This window comes from Bidens hawaiensis, unplaced genomic scaffold, assembly GCF_021521415.1.
Source record: "Bidens hawaiensis isolate Kalapana, Puna unplaced genomic scaffold, B.hawaiensis_p1.1 tig00027358_1, whole genome shotgun sequence".
In the NCBI taxonomy this organism is placed as follows: Eukaryota; Viridiplantae; Streptophyta; class Magnoliopsida; order Asterales; family Asteraceae; genus Bidens; species Bidens hawaiensis.
Window position 1 is genome coordinate 109,700 of NW_027494436.1, and position 23,422 is coordinate 133,121.

The 23,422-nt window shown below is 36.2% G+C and overlaps 1 protein-coding gene across 1 annotated transcript; it reads right to left on the reverse strand.

The window, feature by feature from the left end:
- Nucleotides 1-545: 545 nt before the first annotated feature.
- On the reverse strand, nt 546-21,403 carry LOC143575397 (uncharacterized). Its single transcript, XM_077059793.1, has 5 exons — nt 21,300-21,403; nt 21,039-21,218; nt 20,896-20,964; nt 20,629-20,806; nt 546-614 (listed from the first exon to the last, which is right to left on the reverse strand). Exons 1-5 carry the CDS (start codon nt 21,357-21,359, stop codon nt 607-609), a joined length of 495 nt encoding a protein of 164 aa, XP_076915908.1. The 5' UTR covers nt 21,360-21,403; the 3' UTR covers nt 546-606.
- Between the last annotated feature and the right edge of the window lie 2,019 nt (nt 21,404-23,422).

Here is a 23,422-nt window from a genome sequence, read left to right on the forward strand (position 1 = left end):
TATTATTAATTTGAGAAATAAAAACGGACATGAGAAACATTTCTAAGTCTGATTATTTATTGGATGGAAGCTGTGAAAATATAATATAATAAGATGCATGAGATTAGATTACATATTTTCTAATTGACGGGGATATTCGTTGTTTTATTCGACGAAATTCACATCATCCAAATCTTTTTCCATATTAACTTTACTAGGTTAGTGACCCGTGTAATACACGGGCCGAAGATTTAAGACTTTTAATTCAGTTTTTCAAACATCCTTTAACTCCAATGCAAGTTTTAGACAAAAGTCAAAACTGATTATTGAAATGGTTCATTTGTAGATGTGGGTCAAACATGTTTTGGTTACCTGCCAAGTGCAAACCCATTTATTCCACTAAATCAAAACTAACATAATTAACCAATACTTTAATAGGAATCATATCTAACATACTTGGATTAGAATAACTCAAAATAAACCTTTAAACATATAGTGTTCCATAAAATAAATTGCAAACAAAGTCAATACATGAACAAATTACATTAAAAAAAGGTAATTTTAACTTTATTTTACAACTCTCTAAATACCTCCTTGTATACCACATTTTTAGTTGTATTGGTAACATTACCGTCCTTGTCAAAGATTAAAAGTTTTAGTCCGTCTCTACTTTTCACTCGAGATAATGCTACATACAACTGCCCATGCGAAAAAACTGGCTCCTTCAAAAACAAACCCACTCTGGATAGTGACTATCCTTGACTCTTATTTATCGTCATTGAAAAACATACGGCTAGTGGAAATTGCCTTCGTTAAAACTTAAAAGGAATTTTTTTGTCAGTAGGTGTGAGTGATGTCCTGTGTATAAAAACTGGCTCCCCAATGTTAGTTTCAGATGTAATTTGAGCTTTTATAACACGATTCCCTAGTGACGTTACTTGAAGTCTAGTCCCATCGCATAACCCACCTTTCTGATCAAGATTTCTTAAAAGCATAACCAGAACCCCAACCTTTAACACTAATTTATGATTCGGCAAACCAGATATTTTTAGGCCATTTAGAATATCAGGTGAGTACAATGATTCATCAAAATTTTCATTAAGATACTCCTCCTGGCATATACTATCTGAACTTAAATATTCATTACCTGGAAATATTGATAGCAACCGATCATTGATCTCTTGAACAACTTCATTAGTAGGTGCAAGTAGTGCTCTCTCTTCAAAGAAATTTGGTTGCCTGTAGTTTGATAGAACAGAAGGGTAAACAAAGTTAATTAGATCAGAAACAGGATCCAAAGAATCTTTAATGAGAAGATCATCAGGTATTTCAATAATTGCTTCCCCGTCATTGCTTCCACCAACTTTTACTTCACCTAAATCCAACAACCATTGAGCAAACAACTTGGTTTGTTCCATTTTAGAAGAATCACCGACTACATGCAACCTCATATTTTTAGTAAGTCTTAAGACTTTGCATTCTGACCATAAGTATGACGAACTTAAGGAAGAATTAACTATGTCTTGTCTACTTCCGTTTTGAACAACTGGTAAAATTTGCCTGAAAGCACCTCCAAAAACAATTACTTTAGCACCAAATGGCAATGTATTACAGTTCAGTACGTCTTTTAAAGTCTTATCTAGTGCTTCAAATGCATGTTTATGAATCATTGGTGCCTCATCCCATATTATTAATCTGGCTTCACTTACAAGTTGGGCATCATCGGTTCCTGGCTTTATAGTACAAGTAGAATCTTCATTCAGGTTTATCGGAATATGAAATCTAGAGTGTGCCGTCCTACCTCCTGTCAATAACAAAGATGCAATTCCGCTAGAAGCAACATTTAATACAATCTGACCATTGGATCTTATGCTTGCAGATAATGTCTTCCATAGAAACGTTTTTCCAGTTCCACCATAACCATAAATAAAAAAAACACCTCCTTTATTTATTTCAACAGCTTTCGTTATTTCAAGGAAAATACATCTTTGTTCTTTAGTCAATGAAACAAAATAATTGTCATACTCGTTTTGAAGATCTTGCGGTTCATAATTTAGCTCTTCGTTGATCAAAAGATTGTTAGAGGTAGATACAGAATGCTCATCAGGGAAAGGCATGGTTTCAAAGTTTCGTAGTGTTGAAGCATTCTGTAGTAATAGTTTTTCAATCTCATACAACGTCAAGTTCTTTATTTATTCTTCGGTAAGTGATAAATCTGTATAGGAAAAAACACAAAATTATAACTTTAGTGTTAGATCTGTCAATAAATTATATTATACAAAAAGGAATTCAAAAAGAACAGTTGCAACAAATCCATATACATAAGGTATGTGTGTAAATTATTAAATTATAATGTATTTCACCAGCCTGTCCAATTATGGTCTTATAAAAGAATTGGCATATTGTTAAAATATAAATCTTATTTCAATTAGATAAAAATAACATGTTTTGGTTATTAAGTTAATAATAATTGTGCTAATAATAATTTCTTTGTAACTGAGTGGGCTTGGATCTGGATACATTTGTGGGCTGATAAAGTTCGTTGGTTCAGCAACTTGGAATGGATGTAGTTATGTTAAAGTAGAGGTGTAAAAATAAAACGGTTTGGGCCTGCCAACCCGGTTTATAACATGAGTGGTGGCTGCAACAAAAAAAACGGTTAGGACCTGACCCAAATCGCAAGTTTATATACCGGTCAGTCTGAAAAAAACGGAATGTTACCTTTATTAATTGACTTGTCAATTTACATGTTGCGATATGTCGAAGCACGAAATGAATCTAACCTGATCCATGACGATGTTTTGACGGATTTTCGAGATGAACGAACCACGCCTTGATCTTCTTCTCCGGCTGCTTGAGACCTGCAATGGTTTTTCGGGGGTGTGGAGGTGACTGCTAAGAAATCCAAAAGATCTCTTGTTTACAGACAAAAAAAAGTGGTGGTGGCTCTTATTGAGCATGACCCTTTAATAAGGAGGTGGAGACCTCCTTATATAGAGAGTCTCATGGCCACCATCATGGTACCCTAATGGGCCTAGCCCAGTTAGGGTTACCTCCACAAAACCCCCTCAGCCCAATAACATTGTATTAGTCCATATAATAAAATAAGCCAAACATAATAAATTTAGGGTCGTAAAACCGGGTTTAGTACCATACCCCTACAAGCCCCCCAAGTCCAGCGTTGCTCCTGGGAACGCAAGCGTCTAGGTGGAGCGCTGGACTTTATGAGGTGTGTTAGGTCATGGGGCGGTTTTTTCCCTTTCCTTCAGCCTTGTCTTTATTGTCTGAGTTTCGGGAGGTTTTCCCCATGATGGTGACATGTTGCGGTCCTTATGATAATGATGGTGCCCTGTCATAAATAAGATATAGCACGCATCATAGTGGCGCGAGGCCTGATAAAAGATGGAGCGCGCATCTCGATAATGATGTAACATAACTTGCGCGCGAGGCAGCTTACGAGTTATGAGAATAATAAAGCCTGCGCGCGAGGCGACTTACGGATCTGAGAATAATAAAGCCTGTGCGCGAGGCGACTTACGGATCTATAAGAATAATAATAAAAAACTGCGCGCGAGGCGACTTACGAGCTATAAGAATAATTAAGCCTGCGCGCAAGGCGACTTATGAGCTATAAGAATAATAAAGCTTGCGCGTGAGGCGACTTACGAGCTATAATAATAATAAAGCTTGCGCGTGAGGCGACTTACGAGCTATAATAATAATGGAGTTTGCGCGAGTTGCGGCTTACGAGCTATGAGAATAATAATGAAGCTTGCGCGAGTTGCGGCTTACGAGCTATGAGAATAATAATGAAGCTTGCGCGAGTTGCGGCTCACGAGCTATGAGAATAATAAAGCTTGCGCGTGAGGCGACTTACGAGCTATAATAATAATAAAGCTTGCGCGTGAGGCGACTTACGAGCTATAATAATAATGGAGTTTGCGCGAGTTGCGGCTTACGAGCTATGAGAATAATGATGAAGCTTGCGCGAGTTGCGGCTTACGAGCTATGAGAATAATAAAGCTTGCGCGTGAGGCGGCTTATGAGCTATAATAATAGAGCTTGCGCGAGTTGCGGCTTACGAGCTATAATAATAATGAAGCTTGCGCGAGTTGCGGCTTACGAGCTATGAGAATAATAAAGCTTGCGCGTGAGGCGACTTACGAGCTATGAGAATAATAAAGCTTGCGCGTGAGGCGACTTACGAGCTATAATAATAATGGAGTTTGCGCGTGCGCGTAGACTGTGCGTCATGCGACGCGCGCAGATGTTGCGTGCGCGTGCGCATAGGCTCTGGCTTGTGTTATGCGCCACGCGCAGATGTTGCGTGCGCGTGCGCATAGGCTCTGGCTTGTGTTATGCGCCACGCGCAGATGTTGCGTGCGCGTGCGCATAGGCTCTGGCTTGTGTTATGCGCCACGCGCAGATGTTGCGTGCGCGTGCGCATAGGCTCTGGCTTGTGTTATGCGCCACGCGCAGATGTTGCGTGCGCGTGCGCATAGGCTCTGGCTTGTGTTATGCGCCACGCGCAGATGTTGCGTGCGCGTGCGCATAGGCTCTGGCTTGTGTTATGCGCCACGCGCAGATGTTGCGTGCGCGTGCGCATAGGCTCTGGCTTGTGTTATGCGCCACGCACAGATGTTGCATGCGCGTGCGCGTAGACTTTACGTCCCGCGCCACGCACAGATGTTGCGTGCGCGTGCGCGTAGACTTTATGTCCCGCGCCACGCGCAGATGTTGCATGCGCGTGCGCGTAGACTTTATGTCATGCGCCATGCGCAGATGTTGCGTGCGCATGCGCGTAGACTGTGATGTGTGAGCATGTGGTGCGTAAGCATATGTAATATGCGTGAGCATATGTGATGCGTGAGCGTATGATATGCGACTGCGTTCAAGCATCATGGTGGTGTGCATGTTGAACGGAGCGGAGCCGCGCTCGGTCTTGTATTCGGCGCGAAGCCGTATGGGTTTATGAGGATTCCCAACCTTTAAGTATGGCGTGTAGCCGTATGGGATATTATGAGGATTCCCAACCTTTATGTATGGCGTGTAGCCACATGGGATATTATGAGGATTCCCAACCTTCAAGTATGGCGCGTAGCCATATGGGATATTATGAGGATTCCCAACCTTCAAGTTTGGCGCGTAGCCATATGGGATATTATGAGGATTCCCAACCTTTAAGTTTGGCGCGTAGCCATATGGGATATTATGAGGATTCCCAACCTTTAAGTTTGGCGCGTAGCCATATGGGATATTATGAGGATTCCCAACCTTTAAGTTTGGCGCGTAGCCATATGGGATATTATGAGGATTCCCAACCTTTAAGTTTGGCGCGTAGCCATATGGGATATTATGAGGATTCCCAACCTTTAAGTTTGGCGCGTAGCCATATGGGATATTATGAGGATTCCCAACCTTTAAGTTTGGCGCGTAGCCATATGGGATATTATGAGGATTCCCAACATTTAAGTTTGGCGCGTAGCCATATGGGATATTATGAGGATTCCCAACCTTTAAGTTTGGCGCGAGGCCTGATGCGCGCATGCACGGCGATGGAGTGGTGACTCGCGAGTGCGCGTGCATGGCGGAGGTATCTTGCGCAAATCCCACATTGTGGTTTCCGCGGTGGTTTCCACGGGCGCTCACGCATGTCGGCGGAATGGTGACCCGCTGGCGAGCATGCGTGGTGGCAGTCTTCTGCGCAAAACCCACATGGTGGAGGTCTTTTGCGCGAAAACCACGTGGTGGTTCCCGCGTAGGCACATGCATGGCTGCAAAGTGAGAATCCGCGGGCGCGCGTACATGGCGGCGGAAGTCTGGTAATTTCTGGATCTGCACTTTTAGAGTCAGATCTGCAATTTTAAACCTAAAATCCAGGTCTGTAATCTAGATCTAGATCTGTAAAATTAGATCTAGATAGATCTGAAGCTCGGAGCGGATTTAAAACCATCACAGATCCGGAGACCTGATCATTTGAATCAGGCCGTTTGTTTTTGCACAGATCTGGAAGCCTCTTTTAGATCTATGGATCTTTTTGAGCTTTAATAGAACAAGCCTTGAAGCCTTTTTCTGTAAATTTCCAGATCTGGGTTTTTCCTGGGAGAGATCTGACAGCCGAGATGAAGATCGAAGGGTAGTTCGTTGCCGTCCCACGGATGGCGCCAATGTCGAAGCACGAAATGAATCTAACCTGATCCATGACGATGTTTTGACGGATTTTCGAGATGAACGAACCACGCCTTGATCTTCTTCTCCGGCTGCTTGAGACCTGCAATGGTTTTTCGGGGGTGTGGAGGTGACTGCTAAGAAATCCAAAAGATCTCTTGTTTACAGACACAAAAAAGTGGTGGTGGCTCTTATTGAGCATGACCCTTTAATAAGGAGGTGGAGACCTCCTTATATAGAGAGTCTCATGACCACCATCATGGTACCCTAATGGGCCTAGCCCATTTAGGGTTACCTTCACAAAACCCCCTCAGCCCAATAACATTGTATTAGTCCATATAATAAAATAAGCCAAACATAATAAATTTAGGGTCGTAAAATCGGGTTTAGTACCATACCCCTACACGATCTATGCTCCACAACCTCTAAACCATGATCACTTGTGAACACACTTTATAGAGCAATTTTGTTACAAATGTGTGTAAGTTATGGGTGCTGTTACAACATTAATTAAGGTGTATTTTGAATTTTTAATTATTGTTACAACATTAATTATGGGTGCTGTTACAACATTAATTAAGGTGTATTTTGTATTTTAAATTTTTAATTAAGGTCGTAGTATTGTTCCCTTAAACCGGTTTGAACCCAACCCCATTTGAAATACATGCCGAAAAACCAGGGTTTTCTTTGTCCCAAAATGGTTTGAACCCAACCCCATTTAAAACACATGCCAAAAACCATTTTTTTTCTCAAACCTGTTTCAAGTTCATCCAAATCTCACTTTAATCCGAAACATGTATATATAAATTCTATTATACAAAAAATGCAAAGAAATTAAATTGTTTAACCAAGTTAACTAACTTGTAGACTTAAAAGCACGTTGTTGATTGTAAAAAATACCATCAGACAAAATTTCCCAAATTTTTACCCGAACAAAATCGGGCCTGGATAGACAGTGAGACGTTAACATCGTCGCAAATAAATTTCTTAGATAACCGCCTGAACCGGAATTACTTGCTTCTTTAATTGCTTCAATATACTCCATGTCATCATCTAATAGGCCACGCTCATAGCAAGCATCTCTAAATGTAGGGCATACCACGCCATTTATTGTGCGGATGTCCTCAAATGAGGTTGGACCTTTGACTTTGTTTAGTAGAATTCTTAGAAAATACGCTTCACCAAGTGCTAGAGAAACTGAATGAATTCTACCAATGGAGAACCCAACTTTTCTTCGTTCCCAGCATTTGCCCTCTTTCTTCCATACAAATTTAGAGGGAAATTCAATATAATTAAGTTCTTTTGCCTCATCATAAATTTGGTTACACTCCGTCCAAGATGTGAACATTGTGGAAGCCACCATATCTTTATCAAGGATATCTTCAACATCATCATCTTGACCATAAAAAACTATGCTGCTTCACATGCTGAAAGATATCTACAATCATAGTACTCTTTCATTTCATCCACTTCTTCGTCTTGATCATCTTCGTTACTATTTTTTACAACGGCAACTGTTGTTCTGTCCGGACCCTTGTTAATATATTTAAACAAGTACTTAATTGATCCACTCTGATTGCACCGTTACACATTGATATGCCCCTGATATTTTCTTAAAAGCTTTTGGTTATATGGAACAACACTTCGGTTATCCAACTTTACACTAGACTTGACAACAAAATTTCCAGAATCTCTTCTTCTGTATTGTGGAAAACCCTTTTTGTCAACACAAGTTTCATCACGAAACTTCTTTGGAAATTTTTTTTAGCACTTTTTATTGACCATACATGAACATTTCATATTATCAGCACCACATGGGCCATGGATCATAAAATCGCTTACAAGAGTATACAATTCAGGGTCTTCATTCTTGTCCGGAATCTCAGCGCAAATAAGCGGGTCAATATATTCAACTGTCGGAAACTTATTATCTGGATGCATAAATAAGCATATATGCGCATGAGGCAACCCTCTTTTTTGAAACTCCACCGTATAAACAACTACATATAATTTAGGATAAAATAAGTATGCTTATTGTTAAATAAACATAATATAGCATTAACACACACAAACACACACACACACATATATATATATATATTACAATGAAAATATGTGAATAAAAAATGTAACGGACCTGCTTGAACTTTTCCGAGCAATTCCTTTTCTTTCAAGTCTTTAATCAGTGCATCTAACTTGATTTTAAACAATCTACACAATATATCAGGCCTCTATTCGGAATTAAGCGTCGTGTTTTTAAGAAACCTTTTCACTTCTGGCCAATTTGGATTACATGTAAAAGTTATGAAAAAATCAGGGTATCCAAACCACTTACAGAGAGACATCGCATCTAAATAGTTCTGCATCATGTATCGAGTACCACCGGTAAAAGATGACGGTAATATAACACGTTTTCCAACATTTGAAACATCTTTATTTCCTTTGTTTTTAATATTTCTTAGTTTCTCAAATGTCTCACATCTTAGAACCTTCTGCTCTCTTCGAATGAAATAGAGCCGCTCACTTTCTATCATCGTATAACCATCAACTAACTGTTGTTTATACAACCTCCTTCTATTTAGAGTAGTAGAAAATTCATCGTCTCTGTCTTGAATTCGGTAAGCAAAATATTCTCTCATCGTTGTTTTTTTCCGCCTGGCATTAGAATCTTCGTCAATACCCCGGTGAAGAATGTTGACCGTATAATTATCTTCGCCATATATATGTATCAATGGATATTGAAGGCCAAGGTACGAAGGATGAAGTTTGCTTATCGTTTGTAGATTTTCTTCTTGAGTTTTTACAATTATGTCACGATTATCTATACAATCACCAATGTCTCCAACAATCAAGGCAGCAATTTCTGAAGCAGTTGGTAAGTTATAAGTCCTTGCATCGTTCTCCCTTTTACCAATAAGGCGTAGCTTCAAGTCAACAACTGGATTTTCAGAAAAACAATCTCTTGCCATTCGATAGCATTTAACCAACTGATTATGCGTATCTAGCATGTGCTTTAACTGTTTTATAATTTGAACATCAAGCGCATTTGAAGTTGATGAGTAGTCATTACCATATTGACTAAAAAAGTTAAAGAAAAATTATTATTAATATATGTAATATCAAATTATGATAACTGATAGCGTGTTATAAATTTTGATAAATAACTGAACGTGTTGCATGAATACATACTCAAAAATGCTTTGTCGATTAGAGACTTCATTATCTGTATCATATATGTATAGTTGAGCAAACTTTGGTTTGGAATCGGTTGCTGGTAGAAGACTTCCAATTCTATGATAATTTTGACCACTCAGTCTGAAAATAAATGGAGCGTTACCTTTATTAATTGACTTGTCAATTTCACCACCCATAGATGTAAATGAGAACATTGAATTGTAGCGCCGGATATTCTTCAAGAAGAATTTGCTCTTAGCATCGGATCCACTAAAAAGACTGATGTAATCTGCTGGCGGTTTCTTTAATTTTGGAAGTTAGACCTTCCCATAGGAACAACAAAGGAAATAAACTCTGTTACCACTTGGTCTACGTCCCCTTTTGGCTTCGTCTTTCCACAATTTTGCATGACACATCTCACATATAACACTTTGATCACCATGATCCAAGTAATCTGTTTAAATCATAAAAATTTTATATATGATATTTTATACAGTTAGTATTATGTAATCACTTTATTATAATGAAATAGATTGGGTAATTGAATTCATATAAAACCTTTTGAGATTCCTTTGAAAATATCTTTAACAAATTCTTGACCACGAAACTCTTCTTCTGTCAAATCAAAGGTAGGTATGTCACAAACGCTTATTGTATTCCTTGTTAGCCTTCGTTTTCCGGAAGGTATTTTTGTAAAAGAGCAGTTTGTAGTGAATGGGGATGTACTCGATGATGTCCCGTCATTAGAAAACAATGACAGTGTTGATATTCTCGGTGTTGAGGTTTGTGGTGTATTGTTCTTATTGTAAGTAACTACAAATAATATTAGCTGAATTATGAATCTAATAAGAAAAGTAAAGTATATCAATCTGAATTATGTTTATTTATGTAAAATATTTTCAAAAATAAATAAAATCTTACCATTGGTAATGTTACTCAATGGACTTGAAATGTTTATAATGGGAGAGGAAGAACTGCAATTTTTTTGAGGATGTGTTAAACATTGGTGTGAGTTGACATTTTCTTTATCAAACGGAGCGTGCTTCGTTGAGTTCGATGATATCAAACTGCATTGATCTGCTCGATCAGCTGAAATAAAAACACAAGTATACAACATTGTTATTATTATATATTATAATGAAATACTTTGAAAGTCATAGAATATTATAAGGCAATACTTTAAAAGTAAAAGAAAAGGACTTATAACTGTAAATGTTAAAAATTATTAAGAACTTACAGCTAATTGTTTGTTGTGTTGTATGCAAAGCTGGATGAGAAGAATGTTGTTTTACAAAGCCGGCCCTGTTCCTTTTGTTGTCGTTAAGAATTTTTCTTCTTTTTCGCATTTCTTTACAATAGCTTCTGTCAATTGATATCTAAATGGAAAACACATAAACAAACAATGTTCTATTCAGAAAATATATAATTCATGTACATAGGTATTTAGAAAGTAAATCTTATGCAACATAATTGAAAACAAACATAATCAAACCAGATTGAGAAACACCTTAGACGCAGAATAGGAATTAGCACAATGATTATCAATAGCTGATCAAGACTATATTGGAAAATCCAACAAATACAATATGGTAATTCACCCCCCAATCGATCACTTAAATGGCTATAAAGTGTTATATTTTTTATTACTTTGTAAAAGCCATCAAAGAGGAAATTAGGGTTTAAATTATGAATGGCGGGGACACAAATTATGAAAAACAGAGCGACTTGAGTCTTTGGATTAGCATATTAAAATAGGCTGGCAGTTTTGAATTGGTATCCATCATATGTTATGAAGCTATAATATTTTTGTTTTATATATGTGTTTTCAAAAGATATGTTTATCTATTTAATGTTTATAATATTTAATTAAAATAGATAACCACGATTTAACCAAATTGTAGTTGGATATTTTATTGTATTATGTCAATTATAAATTTTTAATGTTTGTGATAAATTTGTGAAAGTTTGGAATTTTATGTTGTAGGTCGACAATGATAAATCAACACCGATAGGATTGTGAAGAAGAGTCCAACGGTGTTAGTAGAATAGACGAAAATGTCTTGTTTTAGAAATTTACTGGTCCAGCAAAACTTAGGGATGATAATATAAGTATTGTGAAGCATTCCTGCAAACAACTTGCGAAAACGTTATTTTCTAAATCATGGAACTATAATCATATCAAGAAAAGCATAAGAGTAGACTCTGTTAGTTGGGTTCAAACCATTTTAGAGTCAGATCTGCAATTTTAAACCTAAAATCCAGGTCTGTAATCTAGATCTAGATCTGTAAAATTAGATCTAGATAGATCTGAAGCTCGGAGCGGATTTAAAACCATCACAGATCCGGAGACCTGATCATTCGAATCAGGCCGTTTGTTTTTGCACAGATCTGGAAGCCTCTTTTAGATCTATGGATCTTTTTGAGCTTTAATAGAACAAGCCTTGAAGCCTTTTTCTGTAAACTTCCAGATCTGGGTTTTTCCTGGGAGAGATCTGACAGCCGAGATGAAGATCGAAGGGTAGTTCGTTGCCGTCCCACGGATGGCGCCAATGTCGAAGCACGAAATGAATCTAACCTGATCCATGACGATGTTTTGACGGATTTTCGAGATGAACGAACCACGCCTTGATCTTCTTCTCCGGCTGCTTGAGACCTGCAATGGTTTTTCGGGGGTGTGGAGGTGACTGCTAAGAAATCCAAAAGATCTCTTGTTTACAGACACAAAAAAGTGGTGGTGGCTCTTATTGAGCATGACCCTTTAATAAGGAGGTGGAGACCTCCTTATATAGAGAGTCTCATGACCACCATCATGGTACCCTAATGGGCCTAGCCCAGTTAGGGTTACCTCCACAAAACCCCCTCAGCCCAATAACATTGTATTAGTCCATATAATAAAATAAGCCAAACATAATAAATTTAGGGTCGTAAAATCGGGTTTAGTACCATACCCCTACACGATCTATGCTCCACAACCTCTAAACCATGATCACTTGTGAACACACTTTATAGAGCAATTTTGTTACAAATGTGTGTAAGTTATGGGTGCTGTTACAACATTAATTAAGGTGTATTTTGAATTTTTAATTATTGTTACAACATTAATTATGGGTGCTGTTACAACATTAATTAAGGTGTATTTTGTATTTTAAATTTTTAATTAAGGTCGTAGTATTGTTCCCTTAAACCGGTTTGAACCCAACCCCATTTGAAATACATGCCGAAAAACCAGGGTTTTCTTTGTCCCAAAATGGTTTGAACCCAACCCCATTTAAAACACATGCCAAAAACCATTTTTTTTCTCAAACCTGTTTCAAGTTCATCCAAATCTCACTTTAATCCGAAACATGTATATATAAATTCTATTATACAAAAAATGCAAAGAAATTAAATTGTTTAACCAAGTTAACTAACTTGTAGACTTAAAAGCACGTTGTTGATTGTAAAAAATACCATCAGACAAAATTTCCCAAATTTTTACCCGAACAAAATCGGGCCTGGATAGACAGTGAGACGTTAACATCGTCGCAAATAAATTTCTTAGATAACCGCCTGAACCGGAATTACTTGCTTCTTTAATTGCTTCAATATACTCCATGTCATCATCTAATAGGCCACGCTCATAGCAAGCATCTCTAAATGTAGGGCATACCACGCCATTTATTGTGCGGATGTCCTCAAATGAGGTTGGACCTTTGACTTTGTTTAGTAGAATTCTTAGAAAATACGCTTCACCAAGTGCTAGAGAAACTGAATGAATTCTACCAATGGAGAACCCAACTTTTCTTCGTTCCCAGCATTTGCCCTCTTTCTTCCATACAAATTTAGAGGGAAATTCAATATAATTAAGTTCTTTTGCCTCATCATAAATTTGGTTACACTCCGTCCAAGATGTGAACATTGTGGAAGCCACCATATCTTTATCAAGGATATCTTCAACATCATCATCTTGACCATAAAAAACTATGCTGCTTCACATGCTGAAAGATATCTACAATCATAGTACTCTTTTATTTCATCCACTTCTTCGTCTTGATCATCTTCGTTACTATTTTTTACAACGGCAACTGTTGTTCTGTCCGGACCCTTGTTAATATATTTAAACAAGTACTTAATTGATCCACTCTGATTGCACCGTTACACATTGATATGCCCCTGATATTTTCTTAAAAGCTTTTGGTTATATGGAACAACACTTCGGTTATCCAACTTTACACTAGACTTGACAACAAAATTTCCAGAATCTCTTCTTCTGTATTGTGGAAAACCCTTTTTGTCAACACAAGTTTCATCACGAAACTTCTTTGGAAATTTTTTTTAGCACTTTTTATTGACCATACATGAACATTTCATATTATCAGCACCACATGGGCCATGGATCATAAAATCGCTTACAAGAGTATACAATTCAGGGTCTTCATTCTTGTCCGGAATCTCAGCGCAAATAAGCGGGTCAATATATTCAACTGTCGGAAACTTATTATCTGGATGCATAAATAAGCATATATGCGCATGAGGCAACCCTCTTTTTTGAAACTCCACCGTATAAACAACTACATATAATTTAGGATAAAATAAGTATGCTTATTGTTAAATAAACATAATATAGCATTAACACACACAAACACACACACACACATATATATATATATATTACAATGAAAATATGTGAATAAAAAATGTAACGGACCTGCTTGAACTTTTCCGAGCAATTCCTTTTCTTTCAAGTCTTTAATCAGTGCATCTAACTTGATTTTAAACAATCTACACAATATATCAGGCCTCTATTCGGAATTAAGCGTCGTGTTTTTAAGAAACCTTTTCACTTCTGGCCAATTTGGATTACATGTAAAAGTTATGAAAAAATCAGGGTATCCAAACCACTTACAGAGAGACATCGCATCTAAATAGTTCTGCATCATGTATCGAGTACCACCGGTAAAAGATGACGGTAATATAACACGTTTTCCAACATTTGAAACATCTTTATTTCCTTTGTTTTTAATATTTCTTAGTTTCTCAAATGTCTCACATCTTAGAACCTTCTGCTCTCTTCGAATGAAATAGAGCCGCTCACTTTCTATCATCGTATAACCATCAACTAACTGTTGTTTATACAACCTCCTTCTATTTAGAGTAGTAGAAAATTCATCGTCTCTGTCTTGAATTCGGTAAGCAAAATATTCTCTCATCGTTGTTTTTTTCCGCCTGGCATTAGAATCTTCGTCAATACCCCGGTGAAGAATGTTGACCGTATAATTATCTTCGCCATATATATGTATCAATGGATATTGAAGGCCAAGGTACGAAGGATGAAGTTTGCTTATCGTTTGTAGATTTTCTTCTTGAGTTTTTACAATTATGTCACGATTATCTATACAATCACCAATGTCTCCAACAATCAAGGCAGCAATTTCTGAAGCAGTTGGTAAGTTATAAGTCCTTGCATCGTTCTCCCTTTTACCAATAAGGCGTAGCTTCAAGTCAACAACTGGATTTTCAGAAAAACAATCTCTTGCCATTCGATAGCATTTAACCAACTGATTATGCGTATCTAGCATGTGCTTTAACTGTTTTATAATTTGAACATCAAGCGCATTTGAAGTTGATGAGTAGTCATTACCATATTGACTAAAAAAGTTAAAGAAAAATTATTATTAATATATGTAATATCAAATTATGATAACTGATAGCGTGTTATAAATTTTGATAAATAACTGAACGTGTTGCATGAATACATACTCAAAAATGCTTTGTCGATTAGAGACTTCATTATCTGTATCATATATGTATAGTTGAGCAAACTTTGGTTTGGAATCGGTTGCTGGTAGAAGACTTCCAATTCTATGATAATTTTGACCACTCAGTCTGAAAATAAATGGAGCGTTACCTTTATTAATTGACTTGTCAATTTTACCACCCATAGATGTAAATGAGAACATTGAATTGTAGCGCCGGATATTCTTCAAGAAGAATTTGCTCTTAGCATCGGATCCACTAAAAAGACTGATGTAATCTGCTGGCGGTTTCTTTAATTTTGGAAGTTAGACCTTCCCATAGGAACAACAAAGGAAATAAACTCTGTTACCACTTGGTCTACGTCCCCTTTTGGCTTCGTCTTTCCACAATTTTGCATGACACATCTCACATATAACACTTTGATCACCATAATCCAAGTAATCTGTTTAAATCATAAAAATTTTATATATGATATTTTATACAGTTAGTATTATGTAATCACTTTATTATAATGAAATAGATTGGGTAATTGAATTCATATAAAACCTTTTGAGATTCCTTTGAAAATATCTTTAACAAATTCTTGACCACGAAACTCTTCTTCTGTCAAATCAAAGGTAGGTATGTCACAAACGCTTATTGTATTCCTTGTTAGCCTTCGTTTTCCGGAAGGTATTTTTGTAAAAGAGCAGTTTGTAGTGAATGGGGATGTACTCGATGATGTCCCGTCATTAGAAAACAATGACAGTGTTGATATTCTCGGTGTTGAGGTTTGTGGTGTATTGTTCTTATTGTAAGTAACTACAAATAATATTAGCTGAATTATGAATCTAATAAGAAAAGTAAAGTATATCAATCTGAATTATGTTTATTTATGTAAAATATTTTCAAAAATAAATAAAATCTTACCATTGGTAATGTTACTCAATGGACTTGAAATGTTTATAATGGGAGAGGAAGAACTGCAATTTTTTTGAGGATGTGTTAAACATTGGTGTGAGTTGACATTTTCTTTATCAAACGGAGCGTGCTTCGTTGAGTTCGATGATATCAAACTGCATTGATCTGCTCGATCAGCTGAAATAAAAACACAAGTATACAACATTGTTATTATTATATATTATAATGAAATACTTTGAAAGTCATAGAATATTATAAGGCAATACTTTAAAAGTAAAAGAAAAGGACTTATAACTGTAAATGTTAAAAATTATTAAGAACTTACAGCTAATTGTTTGTTGTGTTGTATGCAAAGCTGGATGAGAAGAATGTTGTTTTACAAAGCCGGCCCTGTTCCTTTTGTTGTCGTTAAGAATTTTTCTTCTTTTTCGCATTTCTTTACAATAGCTTCTGTCAATTGATATCTAAATGGAAAACACATAAACAAACAATGTTCTATTCAGAAAATATATAATTCATGTACATAGGTATTTAGAAAGTAAATCTTATGCAACATAATTGAAAACAAACATAATCAAACCAGATTGAGAAACACCTTAGACGCAGAATAGGAATTAGCACAATGATTATCAATAGCTGATCAAGACTATATTGGAAAATCCAACAAATACAATATGGTAATTCACCCCCCAATCGATCACTTAAATGGCTATAAAGTGTTTTATTTTTTATTACTTTGTAAAAGCCATCAAAGAGGAAATTAGGGTTTAAATTATGAATGGCGGGGACACAAATTATGAAAAACAGAGCGACTTGAGTCTTTGGATTAGCATATTAAAATAGGCTGGCAGTTTTGAATTGGTATCCATCATATGTTATGAAGCTATAATATTTTTGTTTTATATATGTGTTTTCAAAAGATATGTTTATCTATTTAATGTTTATAATATTTAATTAAAATAGATAACCACGATTTAACCAAATTGTAGTTGGATATTTTATTGTATTATGTCAATTATAAATTTTTAATGTTTGTGATAAATTTGTGAAAGTTTGGAATTTTATGTTGTAGGTCGACAATGATAAATCAACACCGATAGGATTGTGAAGAAGAGTCCAACGGTGTTAGTAGAATAGACGAAAATGTCTTGTTTTAGAAATTTACTGGTCCAGCAAAACTTAGGGATGATAATATAAGTATTGTGAAGCATTCCTGCAAACAACTTGCGAAAAAGTTATTTTCTAAATCATGGAACTATAATCATATCAAGAAAAGCATAAGAGTAGACTCTGTTAGTTTCAAATTATGCTAAGAGTAATGTCTACAATCGGTTTTGAAGGTTCATCAAAACCGCTCGAAATCACTTTCTTCGAGCCCAACATCTTTGTTGACCCTCAAGGTCTAGGTCTCCGGGCACTGTCAAAAGCCCAAATTGATGAAATCTTAAACCCTGCTGAATGCACAATCGTTTCCTCACTATCGAACGATTATCTTGACTCGTATGTTATATCCGAGTCTAGTCTGTTTATTTTCCCATACAAGATGGTTATCAAAACTTGTGGAACCACGTGAAGCTTGCATAATCATTATCTCTCATTGTCCCGGTTCTCAATCCTACCCGCACCGCAGCTTCACCGAGGAAGTTTCGGTTCTTAATTCTCATTTCGAAAACCTCGGTTTGACCAGAAGGGCATACGTGATGGGCGGGTTTGACAAGCCCCAAAAATGGCTCGTTTATTCCGCTTCTGCAGGTCCTGCAAAAACCCATGATCAACACCGATAGGATTGTGAAGAAGGGTCCAACGGTGTAAGTAAAATAGACGAAATATGGTGTAGTATCTAAATAGATTAGTAGTTGAAACTTGGTTTCAGCCATGTGCTTTCAAGTGCAATGTAGTTTCACGATAAAAATATTAGGTAATTTAATTTAATTTTGAAATGTTATATGTTTTGACATTGAAGCGCTTGAAAAATGATTTCAGCCATTTGCTTGTTAATAGCTACCTATTACGCAGACATATGCACTTACACTTATGCCATTTTAACTAGACGTGCACAAATCGGGTTCAACTGGAAAACCCGAACCGGTTCGAAACCGGTTTTTTCACACCGGGTTGTAAAATGGGACCGGTTCCAATCAAGAACCGGTTCGGTTCCCGACCCGAACCGATGCCCAGATATGCTAACTTTTAAGAACCGGGTAGGGTATGAACCGGAACCGGTTTTTACGTAAAAACCGGTTCCACCGGTTTTTTTTGGAATTTAAATATTATAGTCGTTAGGAACCGGTTCCAACGGCTATATAGCCGTTTTTGACCGTTGGAACCGGTTTTTTAACTACAAATAGGTTATTTTCTTACTATAAATAGCAAGGTTTGTTTGTGTACTTGTTAAACCAATTCCAAAACTATAAAACACACTCCAAACCACAATTAACCTTAAACCGACAACAAATGGCAACTAATGATGACGTTGTTATGGTGATCGAAACAACAAGATGCCCCGATGTTTGGGTTCATTACGATTTGTGTCTCATGACCGACTCACATGAGTTGGCACGTTGCAAATATTGCTCGAAGTTTCTTAAAGCAGGGTCCAACTCGACATTACGAAAACATACGAATAAGTATTGTCGAGAGAAAAGAAGGTTGGAAGCTAAAAAAACGGAAGTGGGAGAGTCGTCCGGCTCTACAACCCAAAAATAAGTATTCCCGGATTAAAACGACGGACTTTGTTTTTTATGTTTTAGTTGTTATGTTTAGTATCGTTTATGTTTTAATAATGTTTGTAATAGTTATTTTTTAAATAAATAAAATGTTCGTCGTTATTAAAAAAGTAACAAAAATTAATCATGAGTAACAAAAGTAATTATAATAAAACAAATCAAAACTAAATATTAGTTGAACAAGTTACAAATAATTTTACCAAAACAAATAATTACAACTCTTCTTCGTCTTCATTCTCGTCTTCACCCTCGTCTTCGTTATCGGAAGAAACCCTGTCCTCCGCCTCCTCATCATGAATATGACGCTCTATTGGTATTTCGTCTTCAAAGTTCGCCTTGTGTTGTACACGATCCACCGCATCCAAATGGTCTTTTAGGCAAATGCAAACCTCTAGAGACTCGGGAGTTAGTTTTGTTCTTCGCATAGATAACACCCTCCCACTAAGAGAAAAAACCGATTCGGAAGCAACCGTTGAGGCTTGTACGGCAAGCAAATCACGAGCCATGGCGGAAAGAATGGGAAATTCGTTTTGTTTACCTTTCCACCAAGCCAACAAATTAATATTGCGAATTTCGTCGACCGTTGAACTTGAGTCGTGTTGTAACGAAATAGTGTACCACCTTTACCCAAGTCAATTTGATCGGTCGTGCCAATCCCTTTCAACGCCTTGCAATATGGCTTCTCGATGTGCTTTCCCAAAGTAGAGTTGGAATCGTGCTTTAATATTGAACCACATAGTTTGCAACGAGCCTTTTGATAACCTTCGTCATCCACAATCAAATCCCAATTCTTCCATATGTCTTGGTTGCGGTTATGGTTGACTACCGTAATAACCCTTGGGTCCTTCGTAACAGGAACGGGGGCAACAAAAGCACTCTTCTTAGCCTTCTTGTTAGTTTTTTTGATGGGTGCCATAATAATATTTAGTTGGATGGTCGGGTAAAGGAACGGGTTTGCTAAAGGAGTAGTATTTTAGTTTGTTTTTGAGTTTGGTGGTGAAACAAGTGGTGGAAACAAGTTATATATAGGTTTGGGCATCAAAAACCGGTTCCAACGGCTATATTACCGTTGGAACCGGTTCCAACGGATCTATTGTCTCAAAAACCGGTTCCAACGGCTATATTACCATTGGAACCGGTTCCAACGGCTAATTGGTGTCTAAAAAACCGGTTCCAACGGCTATATTACCGTTGGAACCGGTTCCAACGGCTAGTTTGACTTTTGTTTGACCCTTCAAAAAAAACCCGTACGAACCGGTTTTTCCAGGTACGAACCGAACCGGTTCCAATTAAGAACCGGGTAGGAACCGGGTTGGAACTGATACTGACATACAAATAGGAGAACCGGGTACGATTTTCGGGTACAAAAATACCCAAACCGGGTATTGTACCAACCGGGTTGGAACTGGAACCGGTTCCACCAGTTAGGTTCCGGAACCGGTTTTTTTGTGCACGTCTAATTTGAACCGTATTTGGCTTTCATTTGAACCATATATGTATATGGTTTCCCACGATATCATATAGCTTTGATTTTATTGTACTCAACATACGATTGCCTTTTAAGGTGAAGTGCAACATTGACGGGTTATACTCCATTTGTATGTTTTGATTTATTGATAGTAATATGATATTACACTTAAATAAACCAACTTTATATAAATAAAAATCATATGAAATTTATAAATGATTTCGACAAACATCCAAAAACCATATTATAATTGTGTTAAAAATCATCATACGAAGCATCCAAAATCCAAAATCAAAATGATAATTGTCTTAAAAACCATCATACCAAACAATCCAAAAGCAAATGACAATTTTCTTAAAAACAATCAAACCAAACATCCAAAAGCAAATGACATCCAAAAGCAAATGATAAGTGTCTTAAAAATTTAACCCACGGATTATTTTTCCTTTTTCGGAATCAATAGATTTCCAAGCTTACCATCTTCTTTATCACATTTTAAAGACTTTGGCGGTCCTTTTGTTCCTGAATTGCTTGGTTCCAACTCATCATCGTCATACACTTCAACCAAATTACGCTTTAGATTACTTGAGGACACAACAGCAGAGATGCTTGTTGACTCGGGTGTTGTATTATCACCGGTGAACGACAAAGAGTCCTAGTATAAGAAAACAGTAAACGAATTTGTTAATTAAAATTCTTAAGGATTAAATATATAAATAATTTGTCCAAACAATGAAAGGGCACCTTCATATTAACGGTATCTTGAGAAATGCTATCTCCTGTTGTCAGATGCATGGAGCCCGACAAGTCACTCTGTTTAGAATAAGGGAGTTGGTTATTTAATTATAAATATTAAATTAGATTAGTTATATAAGAATGAAATTTACCTGGTCTAGGTTAAACTTTTGCTCTAGAGCGGAAATTATATTCTCATCATCAGAAAATTTGATAATACCCAAAAACTTTTCTTGTCTATCCACATTATATTTCTTGATATCAATCTTGAAAGCGTACTTCTTCCCCAATAAAGTGTTCAAAACAGCAGGAAATGGTTTGGAATCAACACCCTGTAATAAAAACAATTAATAAGTAAAAATATAAGACACTTATATTTTTAAAAATTAGTCGTTTCGTTAGTTTAATTATACCTTTATAAATCTGTCAACCAAATCATGGGCAGTAACTTTCAACATTTTAACTGCATCCATATCCCATAATGTCAAATCAATGATGTCAGTAGGATCTTGTACTCGTATAAAAGTATTCTAAACCTTCAAAAGTAAAAAAATAAAATAAAATTAAAATGTCAAAATGTTGTTGTTCATTAATGATTAGTAATGGTGGGTTTGATAACTGTTTGTTTATATACCTATTAATTGGAGAGAAGTCTTTATCTTTGAATCTATCATTGATGCATTTTGTATCGCTCTTTTTAACCCCTTTTGGACATGTGTTGCAAGATAAGTAGTACCATTGTTGAGTTGGTGGTACATACTTAATGGTACCAAGAATGACAAGTGATCTAACCTGTAATAATAAAAAAATTGACTGTAATTAGTTATGGACCATTATGTTTTTTAATCAAAGTATAACATTATAATTATAATAATGATAATACTAAACCGTTTTAATATGGACTTGTGCAATGTTATTGAATTCAGTCTTGATAAGGAAATCATCTTGAACAGAGCATTTGACAGATGAGGAAACCGATCTATTACTTGAACACGTTTGTCCATTTGTTTTACGAGTCAGCCTAAAAATAAAATATATTAAAGAACAGTTATACAGATATGTAACTTGAACAGTTTTACGATCTATTACTTGAACAGTTTTACGAGTCAGCCTAAGCATAATATATATATATATATATATATATATATATATATATATATATATATATAAAACATAAAATTTATATAGTAACAAACCTTTGCTTAAATGAAATTATGTCTTCAATGTCTTCATCAATGAAAAGTTTGGAATAAACGTAGTTATTTGAAGCCCATGTTTGATCTAAAAAAGTTCCCAACAGCTAAACATGTTTATGTTAGAAATAAAATTAACAAAAATTATATGAAATGAAATTAGTAAACAACAGTTAAAGCGTACTTTGCCAGAATTTGAATCTACCAAATTGCAAGATAATGACAACGTTAGTTTTGTCTGGATTATTTAAAATATAATCTTTCATCTGATTAGCATAATCCCCAAAGAATGTGACATTGATGGCATTAGCACTGTAGATCATTTAGTTTATAAAATATAAATAAATAAAGTTATATAAATAATTAAGAAATTTTAAAAATAAAAGGAAACTAACTTCAAATCTTCAAGATAGACAGTAATTTTAGGTGTAGGTTTCCCTCCTTTATCGGGTAAAGTCGTGGGCTTTTCCGAGCCGGTGAACAGACCAATGATATCTGAGTACAGTAGATATTAAAGTACATAAGTGAAATGTGTCAAAAATGAGTTTTATAAATAATAAAAAAAATTAACTAACCAACTGTTTGAAATTCATCATCATCGTACTCAGTATATCCCACCAATAGCAATGCTATGGTAGGGTCTGAGGAGGGTAAGATTTAGACAGCCTTACCTCTATCCCATAGAGATAGAGAGGCTGCTTCCGGTGAGACCCCCGGCTCGATAGTAGTTTTGAATCAAGCCTTGGACATAAGACACATAACACTCAATCATCGGGACACCGGCTGATTGGTGCATGTGCCCTTGTCTTTCGGCTATCAACGCCACCACATGATGCCTGATTAACCTTCCGCCACTTTTAACGTTATTTTCACGTGATTAGTAAAATAACGTCAAAATTAGTGCAATTTTACTTTTGCCCACCCAAGGGTTCACACATATATACATTATATGTGCGCACCGCAAGCAGGGCGTACACTGTTTGAAATTGATGAAACAAATTGTTGTTCATATTTTCAAAACTTGCAAAAGTAAAACCATATGGTTGTCCCACGATATATTTAACTTCAATAATGTTAGTGTCATGATTAAAAGACACTTTGTTAGGATTCCCCATAAACTTGTTGCTAGCACGATTTTCAGCAAGAAACGCATTAGTAATTAAAATAGTAGAGTTGAGTTCAATCAAACTTTTAATTTTTTGCCAATGTTCATTAATGATGCTTCCCAACATCTTGTTACCCTATGTTTTAAACAAAAAAAATGATGTTAATATTAAATATAAAACACAAGTATTTAAAATGTGTGCTTAAACAATACATATTAAATTACCTCTTCATCCATT